A 21150-nucleotide genomic window follows, 5' to 3' on the forward strand; every position below is an offset into this window, starting at 1 on the left:
CCCCCAGACAAGAATTGTATTCTAGACACAAAGTACGATTAAGATTTGCCAAAAGTACCCTTTATAAAAGTGCTGCTTGTTTAGACCCCATGTTGTAATTTCAAGTCCTGCTTATACAGAAGCACTTATTTATAAATGCAGTATCATTTTTACACCTCGCAAACTGTTCCACTTTATTTGTATGTTGTGTTACAAATAAAGGCTGTTTGGTGCATGTATGATCCATTTTTACTTAAACAGATTACCATTATTAATAAAGTAACTCCATAAGTGACATTTATAAATGTATAAAAAGGAAGAAAGACCCCTTTAACAAAGTTGATAATCAAATAAAAGTACAAGTTTTTGTAATGAATACTCCATATTAAGCCGACTATTGTAGCGACCTGGCCAGTCATTTAGTTAATAATGACTTTTCTTGAGGCATTGGTGAAGTTCAGTGTGATTTTAGCCTGAATTATATTTTAATCAAATTTAATCTTTTTTTTTTTTCAAAGTAAAATTTTAGAATCGCGTTTTTTCTCTCGAAGTTTTTACTGCTACTTGTCGCATCTTTGGGTGACAGTAGTCATGGAAGTGTTCCTCTGATGTCCAGTACTTGCAGTCCAGACCGACCGAGGCACCAGCACCGGCACCAGAGCCAGCTCTATTCACTGCACTAAATATTTGGCAGTGTGTGAAAAGAAGCTTATGCTGACCCTGCTATTTTCCTGGGTTGCCTCGGGAACTGGGACTTCATGGTCGAGCCCGCATGAACTTGGGAGGTTCGTCTCTCTTGAGTCCTGTTTGCCGAAAAGATTATCTTTCCCGATTGTGAATGTGGGACTGTGACGTAGGGAAACCTGGCGTAAGAGGATCTGGTCTCTGATGCCATTGTCGTTGTCAGGTTTCTGCATCGATGCCTCTGGGAGGGGAATTTAAAACCTGTCACACTTTTTAGGGGGGAAATAAAAATTGTTTGTCAAAATATGACGGAGTTGGCAGATTCTGAAAGTGTTCTCCTTCACAAACGGAATGAAGCAACAGAGTCCAGAGAGACATTCCAGGCTCAGCAGCTGAAGAGCAGATGCCAGAGAGAAGGATCTCGTCATTCAGGGCCTGACCGTGCATGACGCTGCACGACTGCATGTTGCAGCTCGTGAAACATTCATGTGCAAGATGCTACGACAGTACGCAGGACATGCACAGTTGATACACGCTTTATGTTCCTTCTCTAAATGTGTTGGAGAACTTTACCCTCAGCAACATACTTTTGTTTGCACCGAGTTCAGTGACCTTCTGCTGGAGATAAATGGGGAATGTCATTAAGTTCACTGTTTGTTTTTTTTTACTGAAATATTTTCTTATCAGTTGACATTTTCAAGAGGCATTTTATTAAATTACAAAACCGCTTGTCACCCGATGTTTAACCATTTTATGCCTTTTTCTCTATGCATCTGGTTTAATATTTGTGTTTATTGCCTTAATTGAAGATTATTTTGTTTGTATTCAGTCCTCATCATATTGTTGTTCACCTTTAGAGGTCACCCTTTTTTTTGTTTCAAATGGTACTACATTTAAATATATTTTAGCATCTTCTTGTCTTAGACCAACATGAGAAGGTTTGGTTTTAAATATGGCAAAAGAAAAGAAAACAAACGTTTATTGCATTACATTTTTTTTTTACAATTGTTCTGTTAAGATTTATTTTTCATACACTTAACATTTGTTTCTTTGATCCCATTTCTTGAATATTGACTGACATGGGTGTCTTGACATGAAACGAGTTGCAAGTCAATGAAAAATTAGAGAAAAGCTTCTAGTCTTTTCAAAATAAACTCTAATAAACATAGAACATAAATAATATAAATAACTTTTTTTTTTCTGTAAGGCTCTGTTACAAATGCGTAATGGATTGGCAGGGGTTTATATTGGCAAGAATCTGGCGATATAAGGTGTATTACGATACAGTAAGATGTTCAATACATCATTGTTCCTACTATATCGCAATACTGTTCATGTACTTGACCCTAGATCAACAACATACTCCAATACTTCAGGAACAAGGATATATTTGTAGTATTACTTGACTCTGGTGTTGCAGAATTTACAGACCACATGACTCTTGATGAAGTTGAAACTACTTTCAATTGTTTTACAACCAAAATATGTTCAAACATCAGCTTTAAAAGCAGCTGGAGTCGACTGTATCTTCTTGTCCTCAGCCATCAACAGTATCTTGCAGGATGACATTGTTCCTTTAGCTGCGGGGAGAACTTTAGGACAATCTTCGTCTCTCTTTGCGCTTGATGGATCTACTGACTCCTTTAAGAAACATCTTAAGACGTTTCTATTTGTTCAGGCTTTTCCTTGATTTTCTGGAACTCCTGTTGTGTTATCAGTTTTATCTTGATCTTTAAAATATATACTTTATTGAATATTGTTTTGATTGTTTAAGCGCTTTGTGACCCTGGTCTGGAAAAGTGCTATACAAATAAAAATTACTTACTTACTTACTGCTGCCATCTACGGAATGGAAGTTTAATTGCGGCACAAAAATGTACACACTGTACGTTTTTGCATGTTAATTGCAAATAAAAGTAAAAACTATTTATTTTAAACACGATATAAATGCAAAATAAACCATAAAAAGAAAACAAGTATACAGTGATGTTGAGTATTGATGTTGGATTGTTAAAAAATAAATCGCTTCGTATCCGTGTATAGATTCTCTCATTTTATTCTATTTTTGGATTTGCAGCCTAAAATTTGAACTAAAAATTATGTTTTTCTTTGGGCAGGATGAGGATGCTTGAGGCGGGAAGTTAGTGTCGCCCTCCGAACAGAAGGCAGAGAGGCTGGACTCCTGTCTGGGGCCTTCACAGCCCCGTGAGAGCCCGGACCATGGGCGACGGAGGGGGAGCTGGTGCTGCTGGAGGAGAAGGAGTAAACCAGTCCCACGTCCTGTTTGACAAGTTCGTCCAGGGGTCCACGTGCAAAGGGACACTCAAGGCCTTCCAGGAGCTGTGCGATCACCTGGACGTGAAGCCCAACGACTACCGAGTCTTCTACCACAAGCTCAAGTCCAAACTCAACTACTGGAAGGCCAAAGCTTTGTGGGCCAAGCTAGACAAGAGAGCCAGCCAGAAGGAGTACAAGAAGGGTCGCGCCTGTGCCAATGCAAAGGTATTACACCCTTATTGTGACGGTCTTACTGTTGAGGCTGTTGAGTAACTGTTTCTGTGTCCAGTGTCTCATCATCGGTGCCGGTCCATGTGGCCTGCGCACGGCCATCGAGCTTTGTTTCTTAGGAGCCAAAGTGGTTCTCCTGGAGAAAAGAGATGCTTTCTCGAGGAACAATGTGCTTCATCTCTGGCCCTTCACCATCCAGGATCTCAGGGGCCTCGGGGCCAAGAAGTTCCACGGGAAGTTCTGCGCTGGTGCTATTGATCATATCAGTAAGTGGGAAGTTCAAGTTTAATGTTAATATAAACCAATGTTGGAAAATAAATAACATTTTAAATGAAGCTTCGCTCTGGATCACAATACAGGAAGTAACAAGAACGGTAATACAACTATAATAACAATAATAGTAATGATGATAACATTTGTTATAATAATGAAAATAAATACACAACCATCATATTAATGCAGATCATATTGATAGTAATAAAGATGATAACAATTATAGTAATGACTACAATAACACCAGTAACTAATGGTGATAATAATAAACTGTGATAATTACGATAATGAAAACAAAGGTCATATTGATGACACAAATAATGATAACATGAAATCAGCAATTATAATATCAATGACAATAATAAAGACAATAACATTGATGATAATTACGACAATAATAGTAATGATGATAACAACAATAATTACGAAAACAATAATCATAGTTATAACAATTATAATAATAATTATAACGACGATCATAACAATAAGAATTATAGTAATGATGTGAAAAATAACATCAATAATAATAATAACAAGAACAATAATAAAGGCAATATTTCAATTATGATTATAAGATAATGATAATAAATATATTTATAATGTTGATCATTGCTATAATAATAATTGTCATAATTGTGATAATGGCAATAACCATAACTTAATAACGTCAACAATATCAATAATAATAACAACCCTTATTAATTTTGATGATAATAACAATCATAATAATGACGATGAGAAAAATGACAATAATAACAGTGATACTAATAACAATTTCAATGATGATAATAACAATGATTATAAAAACCAGGCAAATATAACAACATATATAATAATGGTGATAATAATAACTACAATACTAATGGTAATCTTAATATAGAATAATGACCTTATTGACGATAATAAAAGTGAAAATAATAACAATAACGAGGCAGATGATGATGTGGCTGATAATAGATTGAGTCAGATTGAGAGGAAAACAACACTAATACTCATATAAAACAAACGTATTTAGCCACTGAGCACAAGTAGAATCTTTCAGTAGGAACAAGGATTAGGGAGAACGACCAGAACTTTTTACCACTTCCTGTCATTCTGTCCTCCATGTGTTTTACTAGTTTAGACTGTGATTGTTTCTCTTCCGGTTTGATCTCCAGGTATTCGTCAGCTCCAGCTCATGCTGCTCAAAGTGGCTCTGCTCCTGGGCATTGAAATCCACGTCAACGTAGAGTTCAAGGGTCTGATCGAGCCACCCGACGAGCAGGAGAACGAACGTGAGTCTCATAAGCAAGAGCTCTGTTCAACTGGCTCCATTGATGCATTTCTGTCTGGTTACACAACTGCTGTGTGTTCCTCAGGGATCGGCTGGAGGGCTGAGGTCCACCCCAGGACACACCCTGTCAACGAGCTGGAGTTCGACGTCATCATCGGAGCCGACGGAAGAAGGAACACACTACCAGGCAGGTTCAGACTAGGAGTCGACGTATGACTCATGGCTGCTTTTTTTTTTTGAAATAACATGAAAAGAGAAAGTTGATCCTCTCGATTGTGTTTGTTGGAGCTACAAACTTCACTTCACCGTCCAGTCTCTGATCTAATCCTGCTCCACACAAACCAACAGTTTCTGATTTATTCAAGCAACTTTTCCGTAGCTTTTCCCAGCAGAGCAGAATAGGAATTGTTGAATTGGTCGTTTCCTCCACAAGCACCGCACATCCTTCGGTCAGTGATCCCCTGTGGAGCAGAGTACCGTGACCCCTACTAGTGTCGCCGACTCTGGCTTTAATAAAGGGAAGCAGACTCGTCCCTCTGGGATGGATGTGAACTGGACTGAGGGTTCAAATCCTGTTTGTTCTTTGATGATAGATAACATGAGGCTGCTCTATAACGTTAAAGCCTCTGGTTATGATACATGATGGATGAAGATGTGCTCAAGTAGTTGATGCTGAGTTCCTACTTTTAAAATGTCAGTGTTTAAAACCCGACATGCTACTTCAGGAAGAATGTTTTAATAGTCTGGTGTGTTTTAGACCACATAAAAAAAACAACTAATTTTTTATTTTTTTCATGAATCCATAACAATATTCAACGGCACTGTATCATTCTTTTTTTTTAAATCACTTAAATAATTAATTAAAAGGGAACCATGACAATTCTGCAAGATAGCTGAGGATAAGAGGATACAGTTGACTTCAGCATCTTTTATAGGTGATGTTTAGACATATTTTGGCTTCAAAACAAATGAAAACAGTTAAAGTTTTACACCCTTTTTTTTTAGTTACAGTTACAGCTGTTGATAGAAGCGATTTGACAGTTAACATTTGATTTAGGTTTATCCCATCTTGTGTTTGATCTAAACATAAAAATATATTTTGTCATAAAATCAAACTTAAAGGAGACACAATTCAACCATTTTCTGAGTTTGTCTTCAATCAACACAAGTTGGTTAATATTGTTAATTTGCAGAAGTGGTGTCACTGCTGGTTCATGTATGTTTTTACTCCAAACTCAGTCTCTCTGGTCACATATTTGCTGTTATTGAATGTAAACAATGCAATAGAAACGCACATAAAGGCAAGGGTGTCAAACTCAATAGTAAGGGAACAAAATAATACCAACAAAATGTACTGTATACTTGTTGCATATTCATTAAAAAGCCTCAACGTGTGAGATATTGGTCTGATTTGATGTTTCAGTCTAAAAAAAAACATGAATTTAACATGTTTTCAGTTTACTACGTAGTTCTTTATTCAATTCTATCCTGTTTTTTTAACTTCCCAGATTAATTCTTGACTTATATGGCTAAAACAGGTGGAACTTTCAATCATGGTGTATCTCTCAGATTGCTAGCAAACAGTTTACCAGTATATTTTTAGCTAACTTTTTAATTCGAAGCTCTTGTGAGCCTGATTTGGCATTAAGTTGAAAAGCAGATGCAACTTTCTTTCCTCCCTTCACTGTCCATATTTACTAGAACATTTACATGTTCATCCTAGTTTAGTGTCTGACTGTCGACTTTATCTACTTTTTAACTGCTTCTTAACACAAACTGAAAGTCGCTGCTAGCATTGAATATATTTTCAAAAATAATTTGCTTGTGTAATTTGTGTAGAAGGAATGTTTAAAAAGTGGATTCTGGTCTATTTACAACCGATCTGACGCAATCTTAATAGAGGTTGTTTTGATTGTGTTCCACTCATTTCACAAATCTTATTTTTTAAAACTTGACGGAAATTATAATCTTGATGTGTCAAGAGTCACAGGCTAATGTTACTTCATAGAAAATACAATCTTCTAAAACAAAAGATTTTCAGACGGTAAGAAGGGTCAATATTATTGTTATTATTGTCCCGGTAAAAAAATCCTCAGACTAGAACCATAATTGTCATTATAATTTCAGTGTTTTCTGGTGTTTAAAGAGAGTAAGATCATCAATAAAAGTCGTGCACATTTTATATTCCACATGTTTGTGTCCTGTTAATTCAACTTAATCCAAAATATATTTATATTTAAAATGCTTTTCTTTCCTAAACAAGCTGATGAATGACAGAAACATCGGACAAAAACCAGATGTCGCTTGTGATGATTCATTTTAAATCACTTACACATATTCATTTTCCTCCCTTCATCCTCAGGGTTTAGAAGAAAGGAATTCCGAGGGAAACTGGCCATCGCCATCACGGCAAACTTCATCAACAGAAACACGACGGCGGAGGCAAAAGTAGAAGAGATCAGCGGCGTGGCTTTCATCTTCAACCAGAAGTTCTTTCAAGACCTCAGAGAAGCAACAGGTTTGACTTTTATTCCTAACTTTTGTAATTTAACACCATTGAAGTATATCAGTTCTGGCAGAATATTGATTGGTTGAATCTAGAATTACAAATGTGGAAACTGAATTGTTTTTATATAGATTCTGTTGTTTTATTAAGCATTTAATTGTTATTTTTTGAATAATTGAATTCAATAGTTTCTATATTTATGGTTGAATTTATTTCAATTCAATAATTCGAATCAATTTCTTGGGATGTAAAGTTGAATTTTTATTTTTTTATTTTAGTAAGTTAAAGAATTCGACTTGTCAAAATAGTTTGTTTTTTTTTTACACAAAGTTCGATATTCTGATTCCAATAAAAATACTTCATTCAATACTTTTCAATTCATAGCCTTTTATATTCAAGGTAAAAATGTTGGAAATATTTCATTAATTATTTTAATTTCGAATATCAAACTCTATGTGCAAAAATATTGAATTTATTAGGCAAAAAATAATATAAAAAAATATTAAATTAATAATAATTTATAATATAATATACATTTTTGAATCATTGGCATTAGAATATAAAACCAAAAAACTATAAACTATTCTTATAAACTCTCTTCTAACTTTTTTCTAATTCGATTATATAAAATAATAACAAATTACAATATGATACAAATTATTGAATTGGTAAATAATTGTTTAATCCTCTAAACAACATTTAAAAAATATATTAAATAGAAATAAAAAATATATTAAGTTTGAAATGTTGAATTAAACTATTCAGTATTTTGATGGCACTGATTTACTAACATACAATACTTCCAATTAAACATTTGTTTTTGGATTAGAAGCCAAAACTTCATTGCTGACCTGACAATGTTCCAGCGGCTTTTGTGCGTCAAGTCGCGTAATTGCTCTCTGCTAATGACGACAGCAGTCAGCTTTGATAAGGGAAAAGTGTCGTCCTGTGCGTTACAATGCGTCCCTTTGTGGTTCTTTTTAGGTATTGACCTGGAAAACATCGTGTACTACAAGGATGATACGCACTATTTTGTGATGACGGCCAAAAAGCAGAGTCTGCTGGAGAAAGGAGTCATTCTGCATGTGAGTGATCAAAGGGGAGCAGGCGGGTGCACGTCACACACACACACACACACACACACACACACACACACACACACACACACACACACACACACACACACACACACACACACACACACACACACACACACACACACACACACACACACACACACACACACACACACACACACACACACACACACACACACAAAACTCTTGTTTTTCTTCTCTTCAGTTTTCATCGTATTGACCCACCCAGTGTTTTGTCTGTGTCTGCCTAATGGTCAGACCAAGCCAACAGTGGTCAGGAAACCACAGCCAACTCAAGCACACTTGCCCGAGTGTTTGTCTCCTCTCGCCAGTTTCCTTTCCTGGATCATTTCCACAGGAAAAGCGCAAAAGACCTTTTTCACATGTCTGACTTGACGTAGACACACGTGTGACTGTGTTATGAGTATGTGCAGACAGGAAAATATGCAGTAATAATAAGAAGTAAACTCGGGGAGTCTTAGGGCGGTGGAATAACCCACCCAAGTCTTCAAAACATGTTCTAAATATATCTTGAGTTCTGTTTCACATGTGCGGATTATCTGAACCAAATCTGAACCCATGAGTGGAAGGTGCTATTTTTGGCCATTTTGAGTTTAGAAACTTAAATTTCCTCCTTGAGTTCGGATTTTTTGAACCCCTGAGCTGCATTGCATTTCTGTATTTTAGCACCAGGATATATTTGTTAAAAATGATTTACTATTCCGCCACAATTAGGACTTTTAACTGCACCATTTACTAGTGATACTAAATCATTTCAACTTTCAACTGTTTCAGGCGAAACAAGATATCTTGTTTATAAACATATATATGTTTATAAACAAGATATCTTGTTTATAAACATATATATGTTTGCAAAAGTTTTTTTACAGGAGCTACTAGTGATTCGTTTACGAGGCCTTGTGAAACTGTATCATGATACAGTTTCATAATTTTGAAAGGTCACTAGATGTTTTCAAATGAATGAATTAGTAGATTAGAGACAAACATTAAAAAGCAGAGAGTGACATCTAGTGGCTTTTCAAAATGAAGACACTGTATCATGATACCTTGTCAGCTGTTTCATGAAGCCTCATCAACACATCACTAGCAGCTACCAGTTTATGCATGTCCAGTCAAGTCTTTACTTCCATGAAGCATTACAATTCGACACATCTAAGTAAGCAGTAATAAATACAACAATAATTGTATACAAAGAATTCATTTTTTCAAGTGCTTTGTGTAAAACTAAAACATTCTCGTTAGGTCCTTCTTATCCCAGATTAATAAATTGTAAACGCCAAATATAAGATTCATTCTCAAGATGTTAATGTCAAATATATAACTATAAAAAAATATTTTTTTACCATCAAAAAAACACTTCAAAAACATTTATTTGCTCAATGAAGGAGCAACATGTGAGTAACACGTTTGTTTTTTCTGCAAACACTGTTTGTTGCTCAGTCAATATGAAGGCCTGCTTAACTAAATAAAAATCAGATCGCAAATATTGGTAAGCAAATTCAGTTTTGTGCATTTTGGTGTAACTTTTCTATTGATATCTGTTATAAATTTAAAAGAGAATTTTCTATTTAGAAACAAATTTGTAATATACACCTGAGTCACTACAGTAAACATTATTGTGTCATCCTATATGTACTATTACACTTTCGTTAGATGTTCCAAGTCCCCCAAAAAATAGGAAAATAATTCAAATTTAAAAACTGATGGAAGCAAGATGGCTGAAGCTGCACAGAAAAGGAATGTATTCCCACACTTTCTACTCTTTAAGTGGAATATGGGGACATCAAACACAAAAAGCTTTAATAAAATAGTTTTTTAAACTGTTTTGTAACATTTTCAAGAGACACAAACACTTAAGTCTGTCTGTTTAAAAACAGTGTAACTTTTATTGTATTCTTCCTAATGAAATACAGGGGTATATTGGCGAGAATCTGGCGATACAATATGGATCAACAACATACTGCGATACTGAAGTAACAAGGATATGTTTGTAGTATTGTCGAGTACTTGACTCTGGTGTTGAATTTAAAGACGACATGAATCCTGACGGAGTCGTAACTGCTTTCATTTGTTTTGAAACCAAAATATGTCCAAATATCAGCTTTAAAAACTGCTGTAGTCGACTGTATCCTCTCGTCCTCAGTCTCTGGGATCCCGCAGGATTTCATTGTAGCTTTAGTTGTGGAGTACATTATAAATGGTGGCATCTAGCGTCTGGGAGTGTAATTGCAACACAAAAATGATCAAACACTTTCAAAAGTTTATGGTTAATTGAAAAAAAAAAAAAAAAATGGTTTAGTTGTGGGTAAGACTTCCTAATCTCACTTGTCCTTCAGGACTACGCCGACACTGAAATGCTGCTGTCGAGAGCGAACGTGGACCAGACGGCGTTGTTGTCTTACGCCCGAGAAGCCGCCGATTTCTCCACCAACAAACAGCTTCCCACCCTGGACTTCGCCATCAACCACTACGGTCAGCCCGACGTGGCCATGTTCGACTTCACCTGCATGTACGCGTCGGAGAACGCCGCCATGGTGCGTCAGCGCCACGGTCACAAGCTGCTGGTGGCGCTGGTGGGGGACAGCCTTTTGGAAGTGAGGGCGCACACAATCGCACAGCGTCCCAGTTGGTCCCATATTTGGGTCTTGAATGTGGTCTTGTTGTCTCCAGCCCTTCTGGCCCATGGGCACTGGCATCGCTCGCGGTTTCCTGGCAGGCATGGACTCGGCTTGGATGGTGAAGAGTTGGGCGCAAGGAAAAACCCCTTTGGAGGTGCTGGCTGAGAGGTGAGGCTGATAAACCCGATCTCTCACACACACATATGCAGTCCACTTTGTCCAACCTCCCACACCCAAACACACACACACACACCGACACAGCGTTTCAGCTCTTTAAACACACCTTCTAATCTCCGAGTGCTTTCCTAGGAAAAGTGATTCGGAGCGTCAGTCCCACCTCTGCTGGTACTAATAGGATAAGCGTCTCTCATGAGAACTGAATGGAATGTGACTTCAGTACTTTGCACTGACTCTCAGTCCTATTTGTGCAACACATGAAACATGAAACATGTTTTTGTACCGGCGACTTTTTACAAGACGTCGACTGCAGTTTAAACCCACACATGAAAACATTTTTATATACTATTTGTGTGCATTAAAATGCATTCTTTTTCTCCCCTCACAGGGAAAGTATATACCGTCTGCTTCCTCAAACCACGCCGGAAAACATCAGCAAGAACTTCAGTCAGTACAGTGTGGATCCGACCACACGCTACCCCAACATAAGCCTTAACTTCCTCAAACCTAGCCAGGTGAGTCGACATGAGCCAAAACAAAGTTTGAATAAAAACAGTTTTTCAAGTACCTTTTTTTTATTCATTTTTCAACAGGTTCGCCACCTCATCGACACGGGGGAGTCCAGTGAAATGCGCATTGAAATGGAGAATGTGATAAACTCGTCTACGCCGAAGTTGGCCAGGAATGGTTTGTACCTTCTCTGCTGTTACTTCTTCACCACTTCACCCCTTTTTGTCGAGTCTCGTTTCTGAACTGTTGCCGTTTCACTCCAGACTATTTTCTGCTTGAGAAGCAGCTGCGAGGTAATACAATGCATGGTGTTCCTCCACAAGAACTCCTGAAGCTTTGTTTACATTTTAATGTACTAACCCATCGCCCACAGTTTTATGAATTCATCCGTAACTTGTCATTTCTCTCACTTAAGTATGATGTTTAACAGTTGACGTTGAATATTCCCCCGCTGGGTTTTTAAGTTTGGCACTAATACTTGATGGTTGAAAACTTCAAGACACTTTTAAAATCTGACCCACAAGAGATCAAATCCCGGCACTGATTAAATACTTTTCCTAATTTGATCTGTTGTCTTTTATTTCGTTGAACCAGAATCCATAGCTCGCTCCAGTAAGCTGCTCAACTGGTGCCAGCGACAGACGGAGGGATACAGGAATGTAAATGTCCGAGACCTCACCATGTCCTGGAAGAGTGGACTGGCTCTCTGTGCACTGATCCACCGATACAGACCTGATCTCATGTGAGTATCTTCCATAAACGTGAATAGATCAAAGGGCCAAACAGTCAAGGGCCAAACAAAATGTGTATTTTCTTAATGAGAGTTTTGAAATTGCCTTTTTCTTTCTTTGAGGGTCAATTTAATCTAAATGATTTTTATGTTCTTTATCTAAGCTTTACTTACTTGCTTGATCGTCTTTTTAAAAAATAATCGTTGACATCTATGACCTCTAAACGACCCCGTACTAACTTTGAGCATGCCATCAGGCTGTCCACACAAAATGAAAAGGCGGGCTTGATTTGACCCCCGTGCCATGAGTTTATAACATGTGGTACAGATTGTGTTAAAAAGGTTGATTAATAGTTGGTTACGTCTGAGGAGTTATTTTCCGCTGCTGTCATTCGTATTCCAAAATATTTATTCAAATGAAAAAGTAGTTTATGATAATGACACAATGGCACATTGTAAATTTTCATGCAAAGGTTTATTTTGTTCCCCCATTTTCAACTGGGAGGATACGCTTCTAGGGTGATGAAATTTATTATTATAGATATTTAAGTATTACTTAAAAGAAAATAATGAATTGAATTTGATTCATGTTTGTAGTGTATAATAATTGTGATATTAAGTATTTGTGTCACTTAAAAATCTATTTTATTTTATTCCTGAAGTAAAACTAGTTGTTTTGAGGGCTGGTGCAAGTACTACTATGTGATATCACTTTTTCTTCAATTCAAATGAATAATGGAGGTGACTTTGTAATTATGACGTAATGAAACATTTTAACATGAGTTCAAAATTTAAAAAAAAAGCTTATTTCTACAAAGATTCTTAGCAGGAAGAGATCATTTTGCTTGTTGGGCTGAACTTGGAAATTATAGATGTATTAACATTCTTGTTAATTCAATGGGTGTTAAAATAAACATGAATCATTTCAAACGTGATTGACCTCTTATTACATGGCAAAGTGGATGGTTAGCGGGAATCAAAGTATTTAAATGTTTATGTTGATATTGTGATGTCAGGATTTAAGATAAGAAACGTATATTATCTAAGTAATTCATTATACAGAGACTTGCAATAACAATTATCAGAACTACATTAAAAAAAAGACGGAAGAAATACAAAAAAACAAGTTAAATGAAGAAGGGGTTAATAAAGGTCATGTTAAGTTTTTCAAGTGATTTCCCTTAAACAATTTGAAGGCATTAACCAGAGTGACTCGTGGTGGTTATAGGAGGAGGTTGATTACAAATGATCTTTATTGTCCCCCTCTTTGCCTTTTGTGGTGTAAATCACGGTTAATGAGGCGACATGTAGGGATCGTAATGTTCTCTCTAGTCCCTGAAGGATCCCCCATAACCCAATCTTCCCCGCTGATGGTCCTCCGGCACAGACGCATGAACTGCACTATCTCCAGCAGCTTCGCTCTAATGGAGTTTGCTGCTCTCTGGAGGCAAAGTGGCAATTTACATTAGCAGCTATTAGCATCTGATGACCTTCAAGTGGAGGAAGAGATGTTTTGTTGTTGAAGGCCAGCAGTGAGTGTGGAAGAAGAAATGTTGCTTGATGTGTTGTTTCCATGATGATGCTTCTGGATGGAGTCGGAAAGTATCGACTGATGATGATGATATGAAGACTTATTTTAAATCTGTTCAGCTGTATTTGGCAAATCAGTTAGAGATGTTTAAAGAGAAATATCTGTAAAAATGTTTGCTTGAAATTCCATCACAATATATATACTTTTTTGTACAGGAATTCAAATCATAACACGTTTATTGACAGTTTTTTTATTTTTATTGGTGATGACAAAATAAAAAAATTAAATTAATATAATTGAATAAGATGAATAAGATTAAATGATAGACATAGCATTGAACATTAAACATTGGGACATATTAAATCAATCAATTAATAAATTCAAGATATAGAATAAAAAGTTAAATACAACCTAAATTAGTTTGTATATCTTAAATTCTTAAAATGCATTAAAATGTACAGTCCTAAAATCTTAAATATCATGTATATGACATTTTTAAATTAGTTTCTAATGTTTCAACTATTTGGTAACATTTATTTATTTATTGTTTTCGATGTCAACACAATGTTTTTTTTAGTTTTTTTAAATAAACATTTTGATCAAATAGTCCCTGAAAAACTTCTTCTTTTTTAAATGTTGTTTGAAATGTGCTTTAAATGGTATTTTGAAAAGTGTCTTAAAATTCAGGGAAAACGTATTATTGTGTATATATAATATATTATTACTATTACTCGTAACTAACTCTGTTTCCTCCCTCAGTGACTTCGACTCGCTGGACGAGGGAGACCAGGAGAAGAACAACCAGTTGGGCTTCGACGTGGCAGAGCGAGAGTTTGGCATCTCACCCTGCATGACTGGCAAAGAGATGTCTTCTGTGGTGGAGCCTGACAAACTCTCCATGGTCATGTATCTCAGCCAGTTCTACGAGATGTTTAAGGACACAGTGCCACCTGGAGGTGAGAGACGGTGCTACAATTGTTGATCTAACCCTCTAGTTTAGTCAAAGGTAAACGTTTTAAATCGTTTTGAAATGGGGTTAACATTATGACCAGCTGTTTTGGAGGAGCCCGGGAGTTCCCTGTAAGCAATTGAACTCTTGAGGAATTGTTTTTTACTCATTTTCTTTTGTTATTTTTTGCAGAAAACCACAATTTGAGTCCAGAGGAGAAGGCGGCTCTGATATCTAGCACCAAGTCTCCCATCTCCTTCCTCAGTAAACTCGGTCAGAGTATTGCAATCTCCAGGAAACGCAACCCTAAGGTGAGTGTCTTATAAAGCTTCTAATTTTTTTTTCTTTTAATGTTACTGTAGCTTGAAACTGTGTCATTTATGTTTGGGATGAGAAAAGATGCATAAATGTACCGGGATATATTGCTATACTGTAGTAACAACAATCATTTTGTAGTATTGTCGAGCACTTGACTCTGGTGTTGCAGAATTTACAGACCACATGACTCTTGACAAAGTCGTAACTGCTTTCATTTGTTTTGAAACCAAAATATGTCCAAACATCAGGTTCGAAAGCTGGAGTCGACTGTATCCTCTCATCCTCAGTCATCTCTGGGATCTTGCGGCATTTTAGTCCCTTTTTATCTGCTGAGGACGAAATAAATAAATATTTGCAAGTGTATTGTAAATATATAATTCAAATTAGTTTATTTAAAATACACTTTATTTATATAATAAACATAACAGAACTATGATAACATTAAAAAAAAAGATACATTTTCAGGTCTTCATCGTCATTTTTACTTTTGACTTTTTAATAGTAATATAGTATCATGAACCAAAAACATTGTAATATTTAAGTTTATTGATATTTTCTTACACATCTAATCCTCTTTATGTGCAGAATCGGCAATAGACTACTTTTATACCAAATAAAGAAGGGAATATGATAAAACCGTCTTTGGTTGTATGTATGCAAAAAAAGTTGTGTTAAATGTACACAAATCAAGTCTTCATGACCCCTTGCTTTTTACTTTAACAATGTTATTCAGTGTTTATTTAGATTTTTGTAAATATATACTTTTTAAAAACTGCCATGATTGGGTGATTAAGTCCCTTTATTTTAAAATACTACTTAAATACTATTTTAATAACTGCCAATTTTAACATTAATGTGAGTGTTTTTTACAGTAAAAAAATGAGAAGTATTAATACAGACAGAGTTACACAACTGAGAGCATCAAGCTGCTAAAAGTTGCTTCCTTAAAAAAGTGTATTTTTAGAAACACATGACCTCACTTTTGAAGTCATAATTGTTGCGACAATAACGCGGGACCTTTCATCAGCAGGACAAAAAAGAGAAGGAGGTTGAAGGCGTGGGGAAGAGAAGAAAAACCAGCCAGTCAGGAGAAGTAAGTCTCTCCAAAAAGTTTCGGTTCATCCGATTCACGCCGACGCCACGTTTAACGATGATTTCTCTCCCGCAGGACGAGTCGTCCAAGGTCAGCCGTGAAGATCGCAACGCTGGCCCGACGCCCTCGTCGGAGAAAAAGATGGACTCGGGTAATGCTGGGAACCACAACAAGGTCAAGGTCATGGCGACTCAGCTGCTCGCCAAGTTCGAGGAGAACGCTCCGGCTCAGCACTCTGGTCTCAAAAGACAGGTAATCTTTCGAAGCAGTGGGATATATCTAAATATTTGGAGAATAATGACGGCTCTCTGTGACATTAAATGATGGATGACTTGAAGAGTGACAGAAATGCTAATGTTGGTCAGGCCTGGTATTGTCGTGGCTTGACGTGGGCGAGCTTGATGTGCTGACTGGACTGAACTTCTCAAGTGATTCACAGAGCCTGGGTTGTCTGCATGAACACAGTGGTGGGAACAATGAGAGGCGTTGTTGAAGTAAAGAAAGAAGGTTTTCTATGAGGAGACTTGTTTATGTCTCACTTTCCTTCTCCGGATCAGTTTACTTGTCACCCAGTCGTACACTAGGATTGTGGATATGTTATGTTAAAAATCTGTCTATTTTTTTTTTTTTAATTAAGTTAAATATGGTAAAAGATACACCCAACTTGATTAAACATATTTCTTTATTTACATAAGGAGCCAAAATATACATTGTTTTGAGACTAAATGTTCCTTAAGTGTAAATTAGCCATGAAAGCGTTACAAATACCAGACTTTATTGTACTTCTCAACATAATTTCATCAATAATAATAATAACAATAATTGTTTGTTTATTGTTATCTTTAACAGCCAGAGCAATGTACCAAGAAAATAAAACACCCAGAAATAAAAATAATAAAAAGAAAAAGAAAGAAAATCTAAATAGAATAGAAAATAAATCTGCACTATATTATATATTCACAATCATATTTACAAAAATAACAAGAAAGGTGCAGTTAAATATTTATCTTGGTGTGTTCTTGTTGTGGAGTCTGATGGCAGCAGGGAGGAAGGACCTGCGGTACCTCTCCCTCACACACCTGGGATGGAGCATCCTATCACTGATGGAGCTCCTCAATGCCCTCAGTGTGTGCTGGAGAGGGTGAGATAAGTTCTTCCTCATGGAGCCCAGTTTGCTCTGTATCCTCCTCCCAGACACTTCCTCCACAGGATCCAGGGGGCGCCCTATTTTTTAATTTATTTTTATTATTTTGTTTATGTATCTGGAGATAACATATTTATCACCATACAGGAGCAAGAATGATATATATTGTGATACTCTTGGAACAAGGATATATTTGTAGTATTGTCTGGTGTTGCAGAATTTACAGACCACTTTTGGTGAAGTAGTTACTGCTTTCATTTGTTTTGAAACCAAAATATGTCCAAATATCAACCTTGTAGGATGTAATGACTGCTACCATCTGGTGGCCAGGACTCTAATTGCAACACAAAAATAAACGCAGTGATATTGGCATGTTAATTTAAGGATTTATTTTATGCACACTTTATTGAAATATAAAACTAAAAGAAATGATAAGCACGTAGAAATGATTGTAAAGCCCCCAACCCAAAAAAATTCATATGGTACAGTTTGATATTGATACGGTATCGATATATTCTCACGCCCCTAGTACTGGCTTATATTCAATAGTTATTGACTTTATTTTGTTATAATTTTTTGTTATTTTGTTTATCATGTGGCATTTAAAAAAGCATGCTATGTCTGAATCATTAATTTCCTCTTCAGTTTATCGACTCATTTTTCAACAGATCTTTGCTCTTCCTCCCATGATTTACTTCCTCTTTCTGTTCTCTCTCCTCCATGGCTCCTGTCACAATGCCTTGCATGGTTTATCTCTGTCCCTTCATCTTATAAACAATTATCTGACCACGAAAGGGGGAATCTTTGCCCAATCTGGACCGCCTTTTGACCACTGCTCCGCCCCCCGCCCATGAGCCAGTGCGACTGGCGCCCGTCCCAGCCTGGAGAAAGGTAAAGGTCGGACCCAGACCCCCCCCCCCACCCCGAAACCCCCGCCCGATCCTTGGATCATAACCCGAGTTGACCCACTAATCAATAGTCCCCTGTTGAGCTGCAGTGTTGACCTTTACCCGTCACTCCCGTTTTATAACTGTGACTTTTCTTTGATTCGTAAGACATTGTTTGGCTTGTTGTTTAAAAAAACGAACGCACTTCTGTCCCGGCCTCAGAGACGTACGCAGCAGCAGGAGCAGCTGAGTATTCGCTACAAAGAACAAGTCAAGTGTCAAACGCTGCCCAACCGAGGGGAGCAGGTACGAGTAGTTAGACTAGCGTGATAGTGATAGCTATCAGCCCTCTCACTCCCCATCTGTACTGCAGACAGACCTTTCTTAAAAGTAGACTACATTCACCAACTTCATAAATACAGTAACATTAGTTAATTTGTACGTTTAATGAGACGTTTTCTTGCAAGATTAGCTACATGCTATCGCTAAATGAGGCGGTATCATTCATTATTAAGGTGTGAGACGATTCATTGGATAAACAGTAAAAGCGTATAAAAGCCTGTGAAGATCAGGATATTGAATATGGTACTTCAACTCACAGAAGCATTCAAATGTAAACCTTATAAGTAAAATAAATCGTCGGCATTTTAAACTACAAAATATTACGTTAATTTAAAGTTACTATTACATTTTATTGTCGTGATAATTACCCTGTTTTATTCGCCGTAATAGTTTGTAGCCAAATCGTCGGCATTTGGAGCTACAAAACATTACGGTACATAAAACATGATAATTATCGTGACAATAAAATGTAATAGTAACTTTAAATTAACAATATTTATATATATGTATGTATGTATATATAGGCTCTGCAGAATGACTGCCTTGCTGCACAGTTCTTTTTTTCTATTGCTTATTGTGTGTGTTTATTTAATTATTTATTCTGTACTGACGCCACAAAAAAAATCCAATGTTGTTTTTACAACACTGTTAATAAATGATCCTGATTCTAAATAAATTAATGGAAATGGAAATTGTTTCAAAAGTATAAAGACAGAGGTTAATTTTTCTGTTTACAAGAGATTCTCTCCTTCTTACACAAACTGCGGGTGTCACCAGAGGAGTTGCGAGTCAACAAGACATGGCACCAAAAACACACTTTCCATGCAACATAGATTTATTAGACATTCCAAGGATAACATTTTTGGCGTTCTTGTCACTCGCCATCAACATCCTACCGTCGCTGTGACATCTTAAAAGCTTCCTATTTCATCAGCATCGTTTCTTGACTCGCCTGCAGCCTCGGATAAGTCGTCCCGACACAGTTCCGCCTGCTTTCTCTTCCTGCTGCATGGAAGGTTGTGTGTGCTTATCACGTCCGATCACGTCGAGTGATTTACCGCTTAGAGCTGCTGGGTGGTTTAAACCCATTTAATTAACTGCTGTCAAAGAGAGACGCTGCTGGGACTGATGTCAAGTCAGGAAATGATCAGAATTAAATCATTTTTAGTTTCGACAAATTAGCTTTTAATACAAATAATAAAAAAAATAAACCATTTAATTTCAAGGAGCATTTACGGAACTCAAGGACAGTGTACGTGGCAGATATAAACAATATGGAAAATTAACAGTAAGTCATTTAAAAGTTGGGAGAAATACAATACTTTACTAAAATATATTTTTAGTGTGATGATGATTTTGACACCATATCATTTATTATATAATTTTACATCTGATAAAGATAACATATATGAAAATAAAAGTGACAGATTAAGAAAACATCTACATGTATTATTATTTTCGAAAAAGAATCCCTTGTTTTTTTTCATTTTATATTCACTTTTACCTTATAATCTAAGATTCCACGATTGGGAAATTTGTGTTGTTACAGCAAAATGTTTTGATCATAAATACAAATTTGATTAAACAAACGTATAATAGTAACATAATGAAAATTACAATTATAATAATAATATATTATAATAATAGAAATCGTAATACAATTATTAGCTTAAAAAATCTGCAATTAATATTTTAAAACAAGTTAATATTACATTTCTGTAATAGTTTACATATATTTTAAATTGTGCAATAAAATTAAAGATTTATTAATTATACAATTTGTTAGTTTTATCTAGAAGCATTTTCTATGTATCCACACAACTACATATAAATATCCATTTAATTATAATGATACAAAATGTCAATTAAAAAAAAAAAAGAAAATCAAACAAAATGTGTAATATAAGTGACAGATCTCATCCTACTCTTGCCCTTCATGTCTTGTGGTTATGTCTCTTAATCATATTAATGTGAAATTAAACTTGTGATGCCTCGTTTTAGCTTCATTTTCTCTGTAGCGATCGTGTCTGTTTCTGTGTTGCATGTGATGTCATGAGAGCATCATCAGTTCTTTCATGGTGAACATCTGCTCTCACTCATCCTCTCAAAGGCCAGAAGTGCTGCTGCAGAGCAAGCGTCGGCCTCTCGGAGCTGCCCAAAGAAAACCATTCTACTCCCCTCTTCCTCTTCCACTTCCTCGCTGTCTCGTCACTCAGAGGTGATGCTCACGATCTGTCCATCTCTAGTCGTCATAGCGACCATCTGGTGTAGCTCCACCCTCTTTGTTGTGTAGCATTTCTTAGATTAGATGTAACTATTCACCCTTTTTTTATCAGCCAAAGTTTGTTTTCATGCTGAAGGAGACATCTGTACACAGTGGTCTCTCACGGATCACTTTCCGCCTTCCTTTTGCTCACAGTAGTACACTTTAAATATATCGTCAGGAACTTTAAACTCATTGGTGTTGTTTTAACTCTGTCACATTAGCAAAAGAAAATCTTCAATTTAAC

General features: G+C 36.4%; 1 protein-coding gene across 5 annotated transcripts in view; it reads left to right on the plus strand.

Annotated features, from left to right (window-relative positions):
- The window catches only part of mical3a (microtubule associated monooxygenase, calponin and LIM domain containing 3a), a 75217-nt gene that overhangs the window by 15832 nt on the left and 38235 nt on the right, over window positions 1-21150 (plus strand). For 2 of the 5 annotated variants that reach the window (XM_087796881.1, XM_087796882.1), the window contains exons 2-19: window positions 2781-3165; window positions 3230-3437; window positions 4602-4718; window positions 4803-4904; window positions 7080-7235; window positions 8208-8308; window positions 10678-10935; window positions 11012-11127; window positions 11525-11651; window positions 11730-11823; window positions 12241-12388; window positions 14667-14863; window positions 15049-15167; window positions 16202-16267; window positions 16343-16519; window positions 18207-18302; window positions 18521-18604; window positions 20751-20858. In XM_087796881.1, the coding sequence (XP_087653007.1) occupies window positions 2884-3165; window positions 3230-3437; window positions 4602-4718; window positions 4803-4904; window positions 7080-7235; window positions 8208-8308; window positions 10678-10935; window positions 11012-11127; window positions 11525-11651; window positions 11730-11823; window positions 12241-12388; window positions 14667-14863; window positions 15049-15167; window positions 16202-16267; window positions 16343-16519; window positions 18207-18302; window positions 18521-18604; window positions 20751-20858 (2556 nt within the window). In that variant the 5' untranslated portion in view covers window positions 2781-2883. The remainder of the gene's footprint in view (window positions 1-2780; window positions 3166-3229; window positions 3438-4601; window positions 4719-4802; window positions 4905-7079; window positions 7236-8207; window positions 8309-10677; window positions 10936-11011; window positions 11128-11524; window positions 11652-11729; window positions 11824-12240; window positions 12389-14666; window positions 14864-15048; window positions 15168-16201; window positions 16268-16342; window positions 16520-18206; window positions 18303-18520; window positions 18605-20750; window positions 20859-21150) is intronic. The other 3 variants (XM_087796884.1, XM_087796885.1, XM_087796883.1) reach the window with 2 other exon arrangements.

Source organism: Callionymus lyra, chromosome 8 (assembly GCF_982586985.1).
Source record: "Callionymus lyra chromosome 8, fCalLyr1.hap1.1, whole genome shotgun sequence".
Taxonomy (NCBI): domain Eukaryota; kingdom Metazoa; phylum Chordata; class Actinopteri; order Syngnathiformes; family Callionymidae; genus Callionymus; species Callionymus lyra.